Source organism: Anser brachyrhynchus (assembly GCF_964034855.1).
Source record: "Anser brachyrhynchus genome assembly, chromosome: 14".
In the NCBI taxonomy this organism is placed as follows: domain Eukaryota; kingdom Metazoa; phylum Chordata; class Aves; order Anseriformes; family Anatidae; genus Anser; species Anser brachyrhynchus.
Window position 1 is genome coordinate 19,368,044 of NC_137709.1, and position 20,756 is coordinate 19,388,799.

The 20,756-nt window shown below is 35.3% G+C and overlaps 1 protein-coding gene across 22 annotated transcripts in view; it reads left to right on the plus strand.

Annotated features, from left to right (window-relative positions):
• Positions 1 to 1,960: 1,960 nt before the first annotated feature.
• LOC308177537 (uncharacterized protein) overlaps positions 1,961 to 20,756 on the plus strand; it is a 53,901-nt gene continuing 35,105 nt past the window's right edge. For 2 of the 22 annotated variants that reach the window (XM_080555017.1, XM_080555016.1), the window contains exons 1-2: positions 1,961 to 2,225; positions 4,404 to 4,435. In XM_080555017.1, coding sequence (XP_080411143.1) covers positions 2,090 to 2,225; positions 4,404 to 4,435 — 168 coding nt within the window. In that variant the 5' untranslated portion in view covers positions 1,961 to 2,089. The other 20 variants (XR_013939190.1, XR_013939191.1, XR_013939192.1 and 17 more) reach the window with 18 other exon arrangements.

Sequence of the window (20,756 nt, forward strand, 5' to 3'; positions counted from 1 at the left end):
TATTTGTTCAACTTCACTGTCCAGTTATCATTCCTATCATATTAACTTTATTGTAAGCATCCAGTACAAGAAAATATTAGCTCCAACTTTTGGCATGAATATCTGAGGCCTGATCACAAAGCTGTGGATCCCAGCTGATGAGCAGCCCTCAACAACCCCTTTTTCCAATGACAATTTTAATTTCTTCAATTTTAGTAGAGCTTCAGTACAGCTTTCTGTGAGATTTCATAGTGAAACTTGTGAAGCTAATTCACTTCTTCTTTTGTACAAGTTATTTCTCATGGTCTGGTTCATCACACAGTTCCACTTGTAGCTTTACTGGCTGAAGTGGTGACTGGGACTGGATGAGTGGAAAAGAGTGTGAATGAGGCAATGTCACCAAAAGATACATTTATCAAACTACAATCTCCAAGTATTTCATAGAGTCAGGGGACTCTGGCAAAAGACTTAGCTCTTAAACGATTGTTGTAACAACTGCTAATCACTTACACGCCAAAACTGAAAATATGGTTTGGTTCAGTGTCTTTAATTTTCTTTTATTTAAAACATGTTTTAAATGAGAGTCAAAGCTCTTTGAAAAGAAAAAGAGCAGATTTTCAAGGCAGCTCTAGGTTTTGTTTTAGCATCTTAATTTCCCCTTTGGGACCAGCTTTTGAGAGCAAATGAGTTTCCATTTAGATACCAAACGTGGAATATGAATTTAGATACAGTATCTCCCAGCTGGACTGTGTGTGGGAGCAGCTTTACAGTACTCTCTCACAGCAGACTTATGTCTATTGAAAATTTGGTTCCGACGAGACATGCCAAGTGCTTTGGGGAATGTGAGCTATAGTACTTCCAAATGATGACAGTCTGCTTTGAGCTAAACACAAAGTAGCTGCCTGGCTCAGAGGATGGTGTATTGAATACATTACATTTTTAAGTATATGGTGGTGTATAAATAGCTATCCAAATTAATGACAGAGTGCATTCTTCCACTCAGAATGAATCAGGTACAGTGGGCAATGTGGATCCAATTCAATTAATTACTTATTTGGCTCTAAATAAGGACAGAATTTTCACTTACCTCAGCCTGATTGTTGCAAGACTAGGCCAGTCTTTTCTCTGTAAAGAGGAAAAAAAAAGACTTCTCATTGTTTGATTAGGCAAAAAGCATCTCGAAAAGATGCTGGTGTTTTGGTTTTTTTTTTCTTTGCTTTTCTTCCTGATGATGAAATATGATGGAGGCAAATAATACTCACAGTTCCATGGAGTTCAGTTCTTTAACTTGATATTCACTCTGCATTTGCACAATGGTTATTTTGTGAAACATTTCATTTTTTGTTTTGTACACTGTATTTTGTAGAATCCCTCTATTTTTGTTAGCAAGGAATTAATTATTCTATTTTCACACTCAGTGATTTTAAATTACTTTTGCTCTTCATAGATGTATTCATTGTTTTATTGAGTTTTATGTTGATTTCAATTGAAATTCAGTGATATAAATGCACAATTGCAGATTGAACAACTGAACTCATTGAGTTTATTGCCAAAAAAAAAATAAATAAAATTAAGTTAGAAGCACTTAAAAGAATTTCAAGTTTAAAAAGCAAGTAAAAGACTGTTTATTGCAAGTTGCTTGGAGTTTGTAATACACGTAACAAAAACAGGATAGATTTTGCACTGTCTGATATTGGAAGAGTGTAGTAAAATATATGTATGTGTATAGAATGGTTTTCATTGAAGTGATAGACAAATAATTGACCAAATTTCAAGATCTCAATCAAATTGTCTTTATATTGACATTAACATCTTTTGGTTCATACAGAAATCTAAAAAGATGATCTTTTCCTTCCTACCTTATGAGTCACGTGTTTTATTACGGAAGTAGATATGAATATTGGGATAACCATGGTTATTTCCATCCTTTAAGCTCTTTGCTTTGGGTTTCACACACCTGACAGAGAAAATGAGAGGGGACAATTCAAGCAGGTGGCTCATGTTAACCATTAATCTTTCCTGAGTAAGAAGCGGGAGGGTCTTGGGCTCTTAAAAAGCAACATAGGCCTTAGTTTAGAACATTCATGAGAAGCAGGAGAGAAGGAAAAAGATGAAGGTGGTGTATTTTAAAGAAAAAGCTGTACTTGGTAAAAAGCAAAACCAACCAACCAAAAAGATTGATATTATGGGGCAGAAGTCCAGCTTAACAAGAGCTATGTGTAGTCTGAGTTTTTTCTTCATAGAAGGTATGTGATCTGCTGGAGTGGTAAGAAGACTCAGGCAATGTTTTCTGAGAAATTTTGATACAGGTTGTCAAAAGCTACTTTTTTTCCCTGGCTTCTGTTCATGGTGCAGTGATTAGAGCATCTTGATTATCCTGATCTGTAGGTTGGTGTGAACTGCTTGTAAATGTTCAGATAGAGTTGTTGAGATTATCTTCTTCTAGGGAAGAACTCTTTTGTTTTGGTTAGGAAAATAATTCATAGACTAGCTTAAATGTTTTGATCAAGCTGTAAGTGAGGGGTGGATGCAGGAGGGAAGTGGGTTCCTGAGTTCTGTGTGCTTACTATACTTCCCCACTTTTTAAATCTACAACAAGCTGAGCATTTTGTTCACTTTGTTCAGTGGAATACTCTTAGAAAGGCAAGCCCTGTGATCGTATACTTTCAGTTGTACCATTTGCTAACTGCAACCTCTAGATCTTAGCTTACTGGGCCCTTGGGTACCATTATAACAATATGTTTGTATCAGAAATATCTGGGTGACTTGTTTTTGTATGTATTTTAATAACTAAGAAGGATAAATATTTTCTTTAGCAGATGTGTAACCTGTGGGAAATGGCTTGTTCTGGTTATGTTTTTTTGTTTTTTTTTATTGTGTACTATCTTGTAGGCCTTGATTGTAGTCCGCAGAGGTCCTTCTTGTTGTGTTTTTTAACTTATTAGCACAATGTTTATTACTTGTGAAGTTTCTAAGTACTATTCTTATGTATGTTTCAATGAGAGCTATGGTCCAGACTTATGCAGACAGTAGTCTCTTTGAACTGTTTTATTTTCAGAGAATAGTTTAAAAATACGTATGTCCTATGTTGTGGTATTGCAATGATCCAAAAAAAAAGGTGGATACTGAATATCAAAACTGATCTCCTTTAGACCAAGCCTTGAATGTAAGCCCTCTTAAAAAAAAAAAAAATTTCTATCATTTCCTCCCCTGTTTTCCATAATGTGGTGTTGCCTAATAGGTGCAGCTGATCAGCATTATCTCAGACTCTTAGGCCAGCTGAGCCTCCTATAGCAAGGCTTGGTGTGTGCCCTTTGAGCTGAGCCTCAGTTCAGTGTTTGGTAGGACAAGTACAAGCCTCTAGTATGTTGTGGACTACTGTGTAGTTCTGGGGTATTTATTTGCTGTCTTTATTAACAAGCAAGTTTTTGTGCATCAGGGAGATACAGTAAGATGAAAAGTAAGATCTTGAGTCAGAAACCTCTTGTAAAAATAGCTTTATCAATGGATTAATCTAACAGCAAAGTTATATTACTGTAAAATCTCAAGCCTTTATCCTACTGTGGCTATTACATTCCTTCACAAAACTTTTGAAATCCAATCCTCAAAACCTATGCTTAATAAAAGTACTGCATATCCTATTTTGAGTAACTTTAACAATAACTTAAATTTTATTGAAGTTTAACACTTGCACGTGTTCTTGGTGGAATCATTTATCTTATCAAAGACATCTGGTTTTCCTTGTTTCTTTTGGATGAAGTTCTATAGCTTTGAATTTCCCTCTCTAATTCCTAGCATTAGCTGTTTCTGTTTGGCAAATGCATGCACAGTTTCCTTTGAAGACGTTTTTGCCATAGGCTATGGGCTGAATGCTTGAGGGCTAGTATACTTCAACCGACCTGGCTGTACATTTCTCTAAGAATAAAATTTTATTCTCTTTGTCCTTGAGCACGAAAAGAATGCCCCAAGACTTAAACTGTATGTGCTGTAGAAAATGAAATGTGAACAGAATAAAACCAAAGAGAATATATGTTGTAGAAAAGTGGAAACAGTCTTTCCAAATAAGTTCAGGATGAGCAAATTCCAACCTTAATTTGTAATGTGCTTTAAATTCTTTAGCTCACATATAAGCCATGTTCTCAGGCTTATCTGTAACCGGAAAGATGGTGTTAATTCAGATTAATACTTAAAAGAATTACAAAAGAAATGAAAACTTGTCTTTGGAGGTTGCCTTGCTTTGCTTTGAGCATATGGGTTTTTCAGAGCCTGAGTGACCAACTAAACCTGGACTCATGTTCTTTTCTGCACATCTCTTTTCCACAGGTAACACTTCAATTCATCAGACTAGTTTGTTTTGTGCTGTTTTCCTGAATTCTTCTGTATGGTGTCAGTTCTTGAAGATGTTCTTTGTTCATCTCGAACAGGTACCTCAATGAGTTCACAGTTGGCAGAAGCTGTAAGTTATCTCATGGCTAGAATAATGGTATATTTCCGGTGAAGAAAACAGTTGTTTGCAGAATTTAGTAGAACAGAAGAGGTGCTGTAGGGGGGAATTCTTAGTTACCTAATCTTTTAGCAATGTACAATTTGGATCAGTCACCTGAAGGGCCCAAGAATACACATGACAAAAGTCAATTATCTTTTCCAATTTGTGCTTTAAATGTACTGTATATACACATAAATTGAAGTTTTTATTTTTTTTTTGTACAGAGCATAGAATTCTACTTGTAAAAATAAAAAGCCATTCTCCTAAATAGACGCTGAAGTTTAGGTTAGGTTAATCTGCACTGATCTGAAAAACAAAGCTCATCGCTGAAAAGTGCTCTGAGATGTATGAGTATTACTATATGCAAGGTTGTGCAGTAGCTTTGTGCCTCTCAGTATTGTATTTTCTAATCTATGACTGATGGTGGCCAAAGCATGCTGTGTTTCAATAAGCTTTGCTTGTTACCTGCTAAGTGATGGCTTCTCATTTGTCTGTAGGATTATAGGATTATGAAGATGATCACTTCTCAGACACAGCCTTCAGTCAACAGAGCTGAGGAAAGCTCTTTGACTAAAGTGCAGCTTGCTAAAAGGGATAGCACTGTGGTCAAGATGCATGTGCATGTTTTCCACCAAGTTATAATTGACAGTAGATGATAAAAATTGACTGAATTTTAAATATTTAATGACAAAAATAGTGCTTTATATGTCACTTGTTTTTCTTATTTTCTAAACAGAAATTAGAAATCAGTGTTCTGAGGATGGGAGAGTCAAAACTTCACCCTGCAATAAAAGTTATTTTTTTTTTTAACTCTTTACCCAGAAGCAAATACCGATTCTATTTTTTTGGCACTTACAGGAACAGGGAAAAAAATATCTGTGATCTTTAAAAAGGAGCAAATCCAAACCAAGCCTGTGGATCTTGGCAGGTCCAGCCTTGTATAAATTCTACCATTTCTATAGCACCTTAAAGGTTTTCATTCACTCTGCTATTGCTTTATATTGCTTAAAATAGTTCTTAAATTAATAACATGCAAATATACTGATATGTATTCCAATATTCAGAATAAATCTGCTATTTTCACTTTTTCCACAAAATGAAATTACGGTAGCAGCAGAATAGTATTTTAACAATTCAGCAGGCAGGCTCTAAGCTACGGTGTTGGTTTCCAAACTCTTATTTTTTATGTACAGAGTTAGGGCTGTTATACACAGGTATGAGCAGGATATCTGAGAACCTGGTGAGCTACTATAGTGCAACTTGGAGAAAGAAGTAGATAGTAGTGTTCTCTGTTCAGCAGCTTGTTTTGAAAGAGGTCTGAAAGATATTAAGATCAGAAGCCACCATGAAAATGTTGTCTTGCCATTTGACTCTTACATCCCATGTGTCTCTGTGTCAAATCTGTTATTATTAAATTAGATCTCCCTCTTTCTCTACTCTCAGGGGTTCACAAGCCAGTGGGATGACATGAAATGATAGGCTGGAATCTACCTTAATTCTTCAACCATTCAAGCAAATCTAATCAACTGCTTGCTTCATGTGGTTTTTGGTTTTGTTTTTATTTTAGCTCTTAGCCTACTTTAAAATGTCTGCAAGTCTAAAAAAAAAAGGGGGGGGAGGGCTGAGAAAATACTGTATAGATTTTTTTCATTCCCTTTCATGCCCAGAATATATTTCATTAAATATGTTTCCTGGGCAGTTTGGGGGTGGCCCTTCCTTTTTAAAGGGAAGAGGCAGCCAGAGAGTCTTCTTTCTTAAAAGAAAAAGTATTTTAATTTATTTGAACGATGTTCAAGTCTAATATCTCTGAGTTGGATTTGCAAAACTTAGAGGGAGAAACACCATTGACTCTTAGTGTTGCTCTTGGATTTAGCAGTAGTTTCTGTTTCTTGTTTGTACCATGATTGCCTTCGTGATCCCCTCAGCATAAAAAATGTCTGCTCAGTGTTTGTTACATTCTCTTTTCTGGCTGAACATCTGGCTGCTGTTCACCCTTTGTATTTTTGGCTTTACTGTCAAAAATGTCTTCAACCAATGAAGTTCCTGTTGCTACGTTACAGTGCAACTTTCACTGGCAGAGCACCTGTGCATCTCCTGTTAATGGTCTGTTTTTACAACGTGTGCTCACCACTAGTATTGCACAGTACTTTTGCAAGTCTTTTTTAAATCTAATCTAAAAAAAGTAAGACCAGAGGAAAAAGTAAAAGCTTACTATTAATTAGCAGTGTGAAAGAGAACTAACACAGATCAGAGGGGGGGGAAAAATAAAGGTATGCAAACAACATTCACAAGTGACTTCTTTGAAAGTTCTGCCATAACTGCATACAGACTAACATTTTCATCAGTTTCTTCCAAAGTAAAAGTAATTTGGTGCGCTCATACATGACAGAAAACTAACACTGCCAGATAACCGAGCATGGTGGCTCAGAACTTTCATTCCAGATGTTTTTGGTTTAAGTCATTTATTTGTATTTCCTACTGTGCTCTCAAAACTTGGATTAAAACACAGCCTGTTATCCAGTCCCCTGCAAGGCGTTGCTTTTCACGAGGAACTAGAGCACCCTCCATAGTTAGAGTAACTATCCAAACGTGAACTCAAATGAATTCATGTTCCGCACAGTCATGTCCTGGCTGCAGTATAAAATAACAGCAAGCTTATGGCTGTCATATACTGGGAATTAATGACTTCATACAACGCATGTTACTTACAGAATACTTAACTAAATCTTTATGTATTTGGCCATTCACTGTATCTGATATGCTCCTGTCTGGGAAGTGACAGCTGGAAGAAACTGAAGAATGAGACATTTGTGCAACAGGTATTCTTGACCACAAAGGCATGAAGCTGAAGTACAAAACCGTGCGGAATAAAAGATACTCTTGTAGCACTTTAAAAATTGGTTTAGCTTCTAGGATTGTCAAAGAGAAATATTTTTATTGTTGGACATTTTGAACTAGAAGGTAAAGTAGAGAGAGGAATTGCAGCAAGAATCAGCACAGGAGTAAGAGTGTGTGGAAACTGCTTTAGCTCTCTTATGGGCATACGGAATGCAGTTGTGCTGCATCATTTGCTTGTGTAGTTGCACTGATGAAATTATCCTCTGTAAAATAATATTATTTTCAATGTTCTGAACTGTGTATGGTATTCACATTTAACAGTGTTGTTTCAAAAGACCTGTCAGACAAACGGTTTGCTTGATGCTCTCTGCTGACAACTTGAATGGCAAGATATTATGGCTTCAGGCTTAATAGCTGTTACCTAGGATATACGAGACTCTCATGCTATATTTAACTGTAGTTAACATACTGAGCCAGCAGTCTCTGTTGGTGGCATTCTACCTAAGCTTATTTTAATATTGTGATAAATACTGTACCTTAAGGTAGAAGGTATTTATATTACACCATATGTATTCTTGTCAACAAAATTAATTTTTATGGTCTTTTTTTCTGGAAGAAGAAAAATTCATTGTTTTCTGATAACTGTTTAAATAAAATGAAGTATGTTTTGCTTACTATAGGACTTTATTCACCATGACAACCAATATGTTTCTGTTCAATTGCCCCGGACCTTTTCTACCCTCTATTTATCATAGTTCTGTTCAAAATTGAATTTGTTTTGTGTACATACACACCTTTTTCTTCTTTTCAAATATCATCTATGTGCAAAGCACACTCTCCCTTTTATGAATGAGCATCCAGTTATGCAAGCCTAAACTAGGATGAATTTATGGCAATCCTTACAGGATGGTTGTCATGGAAGGTCATTACAGTTCAAGGAAGGTTAGAGAAACTTACCAGTTGACCTGAAAATTAGATTGCCAAATTGAATGCCCCTCATAGGGCATGGCATTTCAGTAACTTCAGCAGGTCTTGTCAGGAACTAGAGAAAAGCTACTTATTTAAAAATGAGTACTTTGTTGCTCAGTGCAAACACAATGAGAGTTGAAGGACAGCATGCTTTGTTGCATGACAACATGATATTTTTACATTACCGGCATGAAATCCACTTATGTTCTAGTAAGACACCACCATGCAAGCTGTTGTGCAAACTATATTCTATAGATAATCTTTGCCATTATAATGGGGAAAAAAAAAAGGAAAAAAAGGGGAAAAAAATCATGGGAATAATATTTAATTGAAAAAAAAGTGTGGCTGTGAACTGATAGTTTGGGATAAGTGTTTGTCCTGAACTTTTTTTACTTAAGCTGGAATATTTCAGTTGAAATGCTCACTGGTGGCAGCAATGTAATAACAGATGACAAATGAAAGTTCAAACTGTTTGAGTAAAAATACTCAGACAAAACAAAATGTTACAACCTATATCAAAAATACAGCTCCACCACACGAATAATAGATTTTTTTTATCTATATGTGGTATTGCTCAAAATGTTTGGCAATCTTTTAGTATTTGGTTCTTTTACATATTGTGAGCATGTACTTTTTTTTTACTTTGAGAACAGTAACAAATCAATTATGTAATTAAGTAATTGTTACTTTAATTTTTTCAAATTCTTCCAAATGTTCACAAAAGGATTCTTTAGCTTCACTGAGGAAACCAAGTACTCAAAAAAGGCACTGGAGTATTTATTTTGCACAGTACTAGCAATGTTGAAAATGCAGGGTGAGTTTTTTGCAAAAGCCAATTCTAATGCTTTTCTAGTGAAGCTAACCCCACACCCCCACCACCCTCTTCCCCTCTTCCTTCTACTAGAGTTAAGTAATTTTGATTCTGACTTTTTTCCCTAAAGAAGGCAATTTTTTTTCGCATTACAGTTAGAGATAACCTAAGGAAATCAGGTAACAGGTTAATCCATGTAAGTAACCTTCTCCCCTAGTGTTCCAGTCAGTTAGTGAAGACATTTGAATGATGCGCCAATATGATTTCCCATACAGTGAATTGTGCTGAACACTGGCTCCTAATGAGTATTTCATTATTTTAAGTCAATTGCTCTCTGATTTTTGAAGCAGGCTTTTTTCCTTTTTATCTGCTAAGGTGGCACATAAAATGAGTTCCAGCTAACCGTTGAACTAACAAAATTAACAGACAATTCACCTGCAAAAATGAGGGAAACAATAGTATGATGTTTTTTCTAAAACCTGATTAGGCCTTTGAAGCAGTTATAAAATCACCTAATAGTTCTATTTTGAAATTAAATCAATGTGTTGCAGATACTTAGAACTTACGAGATATCGTTTATTTTTGATAATTAGGTAAATATTCACTCTATGTTTTCAGTATTAGATCAATCATTCTTTATTAGTAGGCTTTAATCAAGAAATAGGCAGATCATTTGTTCAATAGAATGGCTATTTCAGGTTTTTGTCTCTTTTTTTTCAGAGGTTACTATATAGGCCAGCTATGCAGGATTCTTTGTAGGTTGTGCTTATTCTTTGCAGGACAGTCAGTGGTCTTCTGTTCTTCCTCACATCTTCCTCTCACAATCATGTTTTGCACAACAAAATTACTCTCTCCTGAATCTTGTCTGATCATCTGCTTGTCTCTTTGTGTAGTTCAACATAATAACATTAATAAAATTGAAAAGAAAAAAATCTTCCTGAGAAAAGCAGGATAGTTCACATTATACAACTGGGCATTGGTTGCACAGGAGCAACCAGTTAGGGAAGAAAACAGTCAAAATATGGGACTTCTCTGACAAATCACAATTATCCAGTTTGTCTTCCAGGAATATCATGAATAATTGATACCAAGCTGATATTGGTCAAACCTAAAAGCAAAACTACTTTTGTTCAAAAGCTTGTCAGAAAAAGTCTATATGTACTCCTGTTTTTGAAAATCTAGGTGATCACAATGGAGGGAATTATGTTACTAATTCGTTGAATTATGTTTATATGTAAAATATGAGGCTATTGGTTCAAAAAGTTGCAGTAAAATGCTGCCAGGTTTTGATTGTCCATACTACAGTAAGTAGAGTCATAAGTTAGCCCAGTATTACTATGAAGTGAAGTATATTGCAGTGTAGTCTCTTCATTAATAGTTTCAAATTATTGTAATCAATAAATGTTTCCACAAGATCTCATGTTAACTTCATCCTGTTATCTTCTGGTAGTTGAACAAATAACTTGTCTTGCCAATGCACTCAGCAGGATAAAATATTAAATTCAACAGTGTAAGTTCATAATGCACCAATTTTCTGTCTCCTGCTGCCTCTTTGAATTTGCTAAATAACTGCAAAATATTTGAGTATGTGGGCCCCTAACTGGATTATTTCAATTAGTGTATTCTGGAAAAATAACTGTTTAAACAACTCTTGAATTTAAGCTTTATTTTCTGTTACCCAAAAATGTTTTCACTTTCTTAATGATGGTATTTTCTACCTCATGTGGGTAGAAGTCTAGAATTTTATCTGTTTTTATTTTTAGCAAGATAGATTTTGGAAAACTGAAAACATCTTGCTTTGTGAGCTTTCCTTTTCTCTGATCTCCAGTTACTTACAAAACTGGCTATCCTGATTTTAGGAGATCGATTCAGGCTTTCTATTCAGGGTGTGTGTAATGCGCTGTTTACTATACACCCTGATAAAAGATGAATGACTCCTGGGGTAAAAGAATATATCCAGGTATTTTGGAAACTTGTCTGCCAAATAAAAACTGTAAATCTTTCAAATGATGATTAGGGACAGAGTACCTAAGACCTCTAGTGCGGCATGGATTCTGTCATGGAAGCAGGGATGGTGTTGTTTCTTTTTCTTTTTTTTGTGTGTTTTTTTTCTTGAGATTTTGTTTTGCAGAGGTGTGTTTTCCCCATTTGACACACATGGACTTTTGGGAGCTCAACTGCAAAAAGGGGGCTAAGGTTCTTTGAGGTTCCTTATCATGCAATGAAATTTTGACATGGGGTTATATTATCTTTGAAATAAAAAGTGGTGGAGTTCAGCTACCTAATGGGAGTTTATGGAGGAGACAAAAGGAGATTCTTGTCCCTTCACTGTGTGATTCCAAAAAGAGTTAATGGACACAAGTTGCAACAAGTGAGAGTCAGATAATGACCAGAAAAATAATTCAGTGTGATGGGAAGAGGTATTATAACAAGTTGGCAAAGGAGGCTGTAGAATATCCATCCTTTGGGATATTCAGGACTCCACTGGATGAGAGAGCAACTTGACAAAACTTCAGTGTGGGCCATGCTATGAACAGGAGATTGGACCAGAAAAAGTCCAGATGCCCCTTCTATACTCAGTCATTCACTCATTACTGGCATTGGGATCATGTTTTTGTTGGGAAACATTTGTGACTTGGATGTACTGTAAAGCTGTTATAGACCCTGACAGCTGTCTTGCTAAGCAGATTATGAAGCAAACCAGTTGGGAACAAGATAATTTTCTTAAAAACTAAGAAATTAATTTCAGTTAAGGAAAATAAATTAAATGAATAATTTTCTGGAGCCTTTTTATACTTTAGTCAAAATAAGTATAGTTTTAATAAGTATGTATCATCAGGCAAAACTCTTATGTAATATATTCTTTTAAAATTTCGGAGTGGAACAGTTTAAAATTTCTTGATATGTAGTTCCTATTGCTTCTCTTGGGAAATAATATTTTATTGTCAGTAAGCTTTTTCTATCTATATAGCCTGCATTTTCTTTATCATAATTTTATGCTGCTGTCTTTAGTTATGCATTGCGTACCACAGTAAGTGTTAATTCCTATTTGGATTTCATAGCCTAAAGACATGTTATTGTCTGATATGTTATTTATTCTTAGTTCTCTCTTACCCAAACTTTAAAAAAAAAAAAAACCACTCCGTTGACCTCTTAAGTACAGTGTGGGGTTTTTTACTTCCTTTTTCCTCTAAACTCACCCCAAGTTTTCCTCCTGTTTGTCTTATATTATAGAAAAATAATGGAAGTGTGTTCTATAGTAATTTAAAGAAATATTCTTTGCTTGGTGATAATGTGTTTCAAATCATGTTTGTTTGGTTGTTTTTTTTGAGGCATATTACTTTGCAAATAGGTACAAGATTTGTTGTCCCCAATTATGTACAGACTTTCTTTTTTCAGTATGATTGCCTTTACTGAATATAAATACAGATTATTTTTTTCTCTCTCGGCCATATTAACTTATATTTTTCCATGGTGACTGTGATTTATACATCTTTTTGAAACTCCTCATTGAAGCTCAGTACTAACATATAAAGGAGTTTTTTGAATGCTAAAAATATTTATCCTTCCTTAAAAATTTTTGAAGTTCAAGATGAAAGCTGATTTTTTATTTTTTATTTTTGACTTTACCTGTAGAAAACTGAAGACATGACTGAGTGATGTTAAAACACTGAAAATATTGCATTAACTTTATTTTATGGATTATCTGACATATAGATAACTTAAAGGAGGCTGTAGCGAGGTGGGGGTTGGTCTATTCTCCCACGTGCCTGGTGACAGGATGAGGGGCTAAAGTTGCGCCAGGGGAGGTTTAGGTTGAATATTAGGAAGAACTTCTTTACTGAAAGGGTTGTTAGGCATTGGAATCAGCTGCCCAAGGAAGTAGTTGAGTCACCATCCCTGGAGGTCTTTAAAAGATGTTTAGATGTAGAGCTTAGTGATATGGTTTGGTGGAGGACTTGTTAGTGTTAGGTCAGGGGTTGGACTGGGTGATCTTGGAGGTCTCTTCCAACCTGGATGATTCTGTGATTTTTTTTTTCCTGAAATTAGAGATACCGTTTTTAATATACTACAGTTTTCACTTCAGAAAGATTTCAGAAGATGCAATTTTTAGCCATGTCAATAACTGTTTTGATCAGCGACATTTGTTAAATGACAACAAATATGAAGAATGATTATTTCACCCTATAATGGAAAGTCACAAATTTTTAGAGTTGCACCTTTAGGCAGTATCAAACGTTTCTAGTTAGTTGGAGAAATTATTCTGGAATTAGACCTCTGAAGGAAAAGATGCCTGTGAAAGGCTTCTGCTGTTTACTTGCAATGATCCAACAGTCAAATTATCAGATTGTTTCTGCCTGATAACAATCTTATCTGAGCCTATCAGATTGTCTTGAATGCCAAGCCTGATAACAGTAATTACTTGTGATCCCAAATTCACTGGAGGGCCATGTTGTATAATCATCAGCTTTTCTCTAGACTTTGTCTGTTTAGACTTAATTATTAGACTGCATTTTATTAGAACATAGGATTTTCCAGAATTCTTGAAAACTATACACTTTTAGATATTTCATATTTAGTATAAGCACATTCAGCATATGGGTAAAGCTTTCTTTCTTTACAATCTCTTCGAAGACCCTTTCTATATTAATTAAACTATGCCAGCCTTTGAAATATTAAAATTTAAAAGTTGTACGCTAACAAAGAAAACTACTCAGTTATTTAGAATCACTGTGTATATTCTGCTCTTCAGAATCCTACTTCTGGATTTGGATAATTTACTGTTATAACAACTTAAAGAAATGGGAAATGTCAAGTGGATTCCTCAGTACACCCACATGGAAAAGGTTATAACTTACCTCAACAAGGCATTACAAATTATAGCTATAAATAAGATTAACCTGTAAACTCGTATTTCTTTATCTAGAATTTCACTTTTCAGTTTGAAATTATTTGTGCAGTAAGTCAGATCATTGCAAACAAGTGCTCTTTTCATGCTCATTTGTTATCTCCACAAAAGGATGGGGTTAAAGTCAGTGGAAAATGACTTTCATATCTGCATACTATTGTGAGGAAAATAAAAAGGAGAAAGATTATTCATTATTCCTCCCATTAGTTTCTTTGAGTGGCATTTAGCAGGCAGAATCTTAACATGTTGCTGTTTTGTTTTTTTATGCAATTCATAACTCTGTAAAACTCATTGCAAACAATATTGTCAGAAAAATGTAGTAAAGTTCAAATGAGCTTAGGCAAATTCATGCAAGACGTGTTCCCCCATGGCTATAATATGATCTGAATGCATCTTCCATCTCAGGTAGACTTGTGCGTTCAGTACAGAGTGAGAATGTACCAGAGACAAATCACTCCTCCATTGCTTTTTTGTTTATGCTCTTTACCATCTGTTATTGATTCTGATGGACAGCTAGGTCTCACTTTCTGACAGTTATTGTGTTCCTTACAATAGAAGTACAAATCATCTAGCTACATTGTAGCTAGAAGTGGTATCCATAAATTCAAAAAGAAATCATGAATGAGAGAGCTGATCTATTGAATAGTATGTAACCTCTTGTTGAAAAAGTATAATAGATGATGATTGACTGGTTAGTGTGTCACATAATCTACGTGAAATTTTTAGGGGTTCTAGGGAAACTTCCCATCTCCTTCTCATTAAACGTCTCTGAGTAGATTGCACTAATTTAATTGCGCATTTTTCTGCACTCTTGACATAAGTTCATTGCTAGCTTCTTCTATTTGCTTATTCTTCCCTTAATTTTTCCCTCATGAACTTAGATTTATTTTATCCAAAGTTTGCTATGGGGGGATCTCCTTGTTCATTATCAAAAATCAACTTTGAAATCGCTTTTACTTGTTATTTCCATGAATTTACTGAAATAATTCAGTTGGGTATCCCAACTTTACTGTTAACATGTGTAATTTTTTTCCAAATATATCTGGAAATTCACTCCCATAACACCACAATTCCTTTAATTATCTGTCTTTAACAAAGAAATCCTTACTGTCAAAATCAAAACTTGAGGCAGCATTTTCCTTAAGTGTGTTTATAACTTGAGCCAGAACCAACATGTTTCATCTGCACTTATGTTCATGCTACGTAAGGAATGCTTGAGCATCTTTATTCCTTTCTTGTGTTCTAGCACAACCCTGATGTAGACAATTATCCTCTCTTTACATTTTCAAACTATTTCCCCTGAATCTAATCACAACTTTCGTTTCTGAATGTCACAAGCCTGCAATAATCCTCTTTAAATTCTTCTGGGAATCTGTTAACCACTATTGATGACAAACAAAAGACATTTCCCCCACTGTGTTTTCTTTTAGACTTCCTTCAACCTAAAATCTGCACCTGGCATAAAGCACATGCTGCTGTTTCCTTGATAAGCGTTCAAATTTCCATAAGTAGGACCTTCATAGACCTGCCTCTTCTGTGAAGCTGGTGTGATTGTCTCCCTCTCCCACTCAATTTTAGCTATGCCTTTTGCACTTCCCTGCTATATTGTACTTGCTTTTTCAGTTTGTTCTACTATTCAATAAGCCAATTCTCCCATAACCTGCTTGTTGCCTCTGCATCTTACTCATAATTTCATGTCTTTAGGTCAGCCATTAGCAGTCTGTCCCAGAACTTGCTTGTACAGTATGTCTGTCTACCTTGCCTTGGTATTCCTTTACCATTTTCTGCAGGAAAAAAAAAAATGTAGTCCTTAGACTTTCTCCTCTGTAAGGATTTTCTGTGTTCAGTTTTCTTTATAACAATTTTTCAGCATCTCAGGGCTGCTCCAGAAGCTACTAAATTCCTGTTTTCTTCCCAAATAATGTTGAGCCTTGAAGAGAAGACAAAAATACACTGTATGAACTCACTCATTTGATGTTTTCTGATTGTTAACTTTGTTCTCTTGCAAGTATTGTCCACATTAGATCACTGAGGAAACTTTTGATTTATATTTTAAGGTGTTTTTTTGTTTCATTTTGGTTTTCCTGCTTCTGTTATTGCTTAATTAATGTATTCAAGTCACAGTAAGGAAAGTTCTAGTCAATATAAGTGAAGTCAATATTATATTATTTAGATTAGACTTCCACCTTAACTGGAGAATGAAAGCTCACATATTTTGCAAAACCCAGTCTCCCCATGGGGAATGTCAAAGTTGCATCATGACTGCTAAAATCAATTCATGCAAGTAATACTCCTCTCCATCTGAGAGTTTACTGAGTATGTTAGAGACAAGTACCTTGCCATTTCCCAACTTTTTATTTAAATTCTGTGCAATATCCTCTTAGGGAGGGAGAGGAACAGGACCTTGGAGATGTATAGAAAAAGTGGGATTGTTAGGATGGTTCTCAATGCAACCTGGTTTTGTGTGTGTTCTAAGCATCAGCAGCTATAGAAAATATTGTGGAAGAGCAAGATTTCTTACCCACCTGGCCTGGGAGGGAGATGAGATCCTTTTTTGGGGGTAGGTAGGTCTGCTATTTGATGAAAAAAAACTTTCCAAGTGCTTATGATCTCAAGTTAAACAACAACGCCTGCTGTACTCAGTCTTGCTGGTATACCCTTTACATTAACAACAGGAAAACCCCAAGACTAACGTGATTTCATTATCTCAATATATAGTCATAAATTAAATGTTAAATTACAGATTCTGTCTGATATCATAACCATATCATACTACAGCTTCTTTACATTAGGTTCACTGTCTGGTAAATTTTGTTCAACCTTCCTATTTATTTGCTGTTTCATGTAGTGTTTACCACAAAGAATGCAGAGGGAACAGCAGAGTACACCTCAAAAATCTGGCTGTCTTTGCTAACTTATGGGCAACTATGTGCCTACATTTTAGTAACTAACTCCTGCTCAAACAGAGGCTAATTTTCACTGCATGTGCTCGACACAGTGCCTATGTAGACCACCATTCTAAGTCATCTTATTTAAGACTCCATTAAAAATGTGTCAACCCCTTAGTGAATGTATTTGCCCTTTTCCTTTTTCCATTGTAGAATATATTTTTTTCTGTATTGAATCCCAGAAATTCGCTTTTAACTAATGAATCTGAGATTGTTCGAAGGAAAGCTGTTAAGCTTGTTACAAATACATAGGCTGACCTAAACTAATTATTCAAATCCTCATGGGTTGCAACCACTTATTTCTCAGGTTATTTTGTAACCTTCAGGGGAAAAAAAAAAGATATTGCTCAAAAAAAAACATTTTCATACGTTACATTCCTATAGTCCAGGCCTTGGAAAATACTTGGAACAAGTAGTTTTCTTGCTGGTCGTTGTTTAAAGATTCTTTATTTTATTGGACCAGTACTGAGCAGAATAATTTATTGCCTGACATAGTTAATTATTCTAATTATGTTCACCTTTGGAACCTGTTGAGTAATTATTTACTGTCTTCTGATTCTGAGTAATCAATTACATTAATTGCTTCAAAGTATTTTGGTTTAATCTGGCTAGCTGCTAGCTACTTTAATCACAATAAAATATTTGGGGTTTGTTTTGTTTTTGACGCCTTGTCCTATTTACTTGAAGAGAAGGGAGATGTTTCTCTTCTAGTAAAAACACAAGCAATATATATAAAGCAAAAGTATAACTAAAATCCATCATGATCTTGGGTATTAAAAAATAAAAATAAATTGAAAAAAAAACAACTTAGATCAGCTTTCTCCCAGTTGTGTGGCATTCAAGTAATTCAGACAAAAATTACATTGTTCCAATATCTTCTGACTGTAGATGCAGTTCTCTTGTGCAAGAGTGTAACAATGTCATGCCCCTGGAAGTATGCACTGTGTTGGGCATTCTAAACCAATCTAGTTCTCTCTGTTCCAGCCTGTTTAACTCCATTTGTTTGTAATGGTTGTGCAGTGAAAAGACTTTGGCATTGACTTGCATGCTATCATACAATGCTTTGAATTAAAGCACTTTGGTGCAGCCACTGAAAACTGGCAGCAGCTATTACTTTAAAATGTTTGGCTATGCTGTAAAATACTGCTCTTCCGGAATGAGTGAATTAGTATAATGAAAAGGAAAAGATGAGGTTGAAGGAAAGTAAATTACACCTGGAAACTGCTAATATAGCAAATAAATTGCCATTAGGGTTTTAAACTTGGAGATAATTGTACATAGTCATTTCTTCTCCACTAAAACTTTGTACTTTAATGTGTTTACAGAATTGTCATAAACATGTAGAATGTGAACCTTCGATAAAATAAGCTCTTTGCACAAAACCGGTCCAAGCTATCAAGTGACAAATGCTGCCATTTGTCCCCTTAGCACCTGGTTAATGATCCACGACAGAAATACCAGAGCTGAGTGATAACTGTACAGTGATATAATCTGGCTTTGTGGCACAGACTTTACACCAAGGGCTTCAGTGATGTGTTTTAGCCATTTTGATGTTGAAAACTAACACTGGAAGGGCTTTCTTGTCCAAATAAATTAATCTGGGTGACAGAAACAATTTACAAAGCTCTAAATGTGTTGCTTGCCCTATTATCTCCAAGATCTAACAGTAGAATATTCAACATAAATAACATTCTGAAATGTATCATTAGGATCATGTCTGATTAAACTTGCCTATAAAGCAAAGGGCTGCATGATTTGACGGACTGAGTTTTTCCCCATACAAATCTTTCAGGCAGAAATAGATGACCGCATGAGGCTCACCATGATTTCAAGGTGCCTCTGATAATGTTAGCTACCCTTTCGGTCTAAGGTCTTGTCACTTCTCAGAAGCTAGTGAGGATTGCATTTAAACCATGAATTTTAGAAGAATAAGCTCTGCTGAAGGGTTAAAAATCCTATTTTTATGAAGTGACTAACTTCTGTGTGGGTTTAGGACTCTACAAGTGTAGAGTTACGGTTCTAGATCTACTGTTCTGTAGATCAGCTCTTTAATTCAGGTAGTGTTGACGATTAGGGAGTTCTAAACGGTTTATCCAACAAATATTGTAGCGGTTGCAACAACCATGCTTCATACTACCTAAAATTTCAAAGTAAAAGTCAGCTGAAGTTCCCACCCTCATAATAAAAACTGCCATGTTTTAGCTCAGCAGTAATGTCCCTACATGGCTGTGAATTGATTCTGCTGCCCAGATGTTACTCTGTCTATTAACTTTACATATCTGTCTTGAAAGCATCTGCTTAGACTTGTACAATATAGGAGAAATTTCTACTTTGACCAGATTGCCCTTGGAATACTTTAAGTATTTGTTGTTAAAGAAAGCATTTAGTATGTTTTTTCTACAATGTTATTACTTGTTTTTCTCCATGAGATAGCTATAATGAGGCTTTTCTATCATTATCTGCATTGTTATAAGTTGCTGTAAATTTTTTGAGCTATGTTACTGAATAAAATAGAATATGTATGCATAAAATTAAAAAGCAATAGTTTTTTATTTTCCTCAACCTCTTGACAAATATGCCATGATTTATTAGGAACTGTTTTTGGGTCGTTTTTTTTGGATAATTGATAACTGTCTTTTTCAAAACCTCAAGTGCCCTGTTCTGCCAGCTCAGCTATTCATCGGACCTTTCCATGATCTGAAATGGCTTACTAAACCAGCAAAACAAATTAGAGAATTTTCTTCTGGGTTAATGAGCTGGATCAGCTCAGTTGTAAGACATCATGACCATGAGGATGAGGCAGGACTACGTGGCTGGGATAAGATGTGGCTAGAAGGGTCAGGGACAGTGAGTCTTCCCCATCAATATGTTAGTGAGTTGTCAGATCTGGCCAGCTGTCTCATGTAACTTGTTCCATACAGTTTGTTTTCTGTAAAACAACCTATGTGTAATGGCCATTGATTTTGTTCTGTGGATCTGGTTGGAAAAGCTCACATATCTTGTTTAGTTAGTCAAGGACAACAAATTCTTTAAAATGAAAATCATCTGTATAATATTAAATTGTTCTTGGAGAGTGAATATATTCTTTCTTTTAACTAAGGTGTTAAGAGTTAATTACCGAAGGACAAATTTAAGCAGCCAAAATGTCTGAGCACTATGCACAGTCTTTGCTCATTGTTGTGTTTACCTATGCTAATTCATATTAGGATTGAAGTGATAAGAATATGATTAAAGGGTATCGAGGGAAATGACATCTGAAATGGATTCTTTTATCAGATCATATGATCTTTATGCATTAACGTTTTGAAGGGGAAAATCTGAAACAATAAATTGATACAGAATTGGTATAGTAAAGGACATGACTTCTTAGCCTTCAAAGAACTTTGGAATTAGTGGGGAAAAGTTCTGTTGATATGAAACAATCCATATGAATAAATTTATGAATGCTTCAAGTTAGTTTTACTGTGGGTTCACATTCTGCCTTTTGCACAGTTCATCATTTGCATTAGCTTCATTTTTCTGTTTGTGTATGTAGGTGGTGGGTTTTTCCTTGTTTCTGTGACTTTGTTTGGTTTTTAATTATTATTCTTTATGGAAACATCAAGAATGACAAATGATTAATCCCTTTCTGCCTGCCTCATGGAAATGTACGTATCCAGGCAATAAATGAAACAAGGTAGAATCTCACATCTGGGTTTAAGGGAGGATGATGAGGTGTTGGGGGGGGTACAGGGTGGAGTTTTTTGTGCTGTTGATGCAGGTGGGGAAACTGGTGGTTGGCATACTCTGCAGTTTTCCAATTATAAACTACAGGTT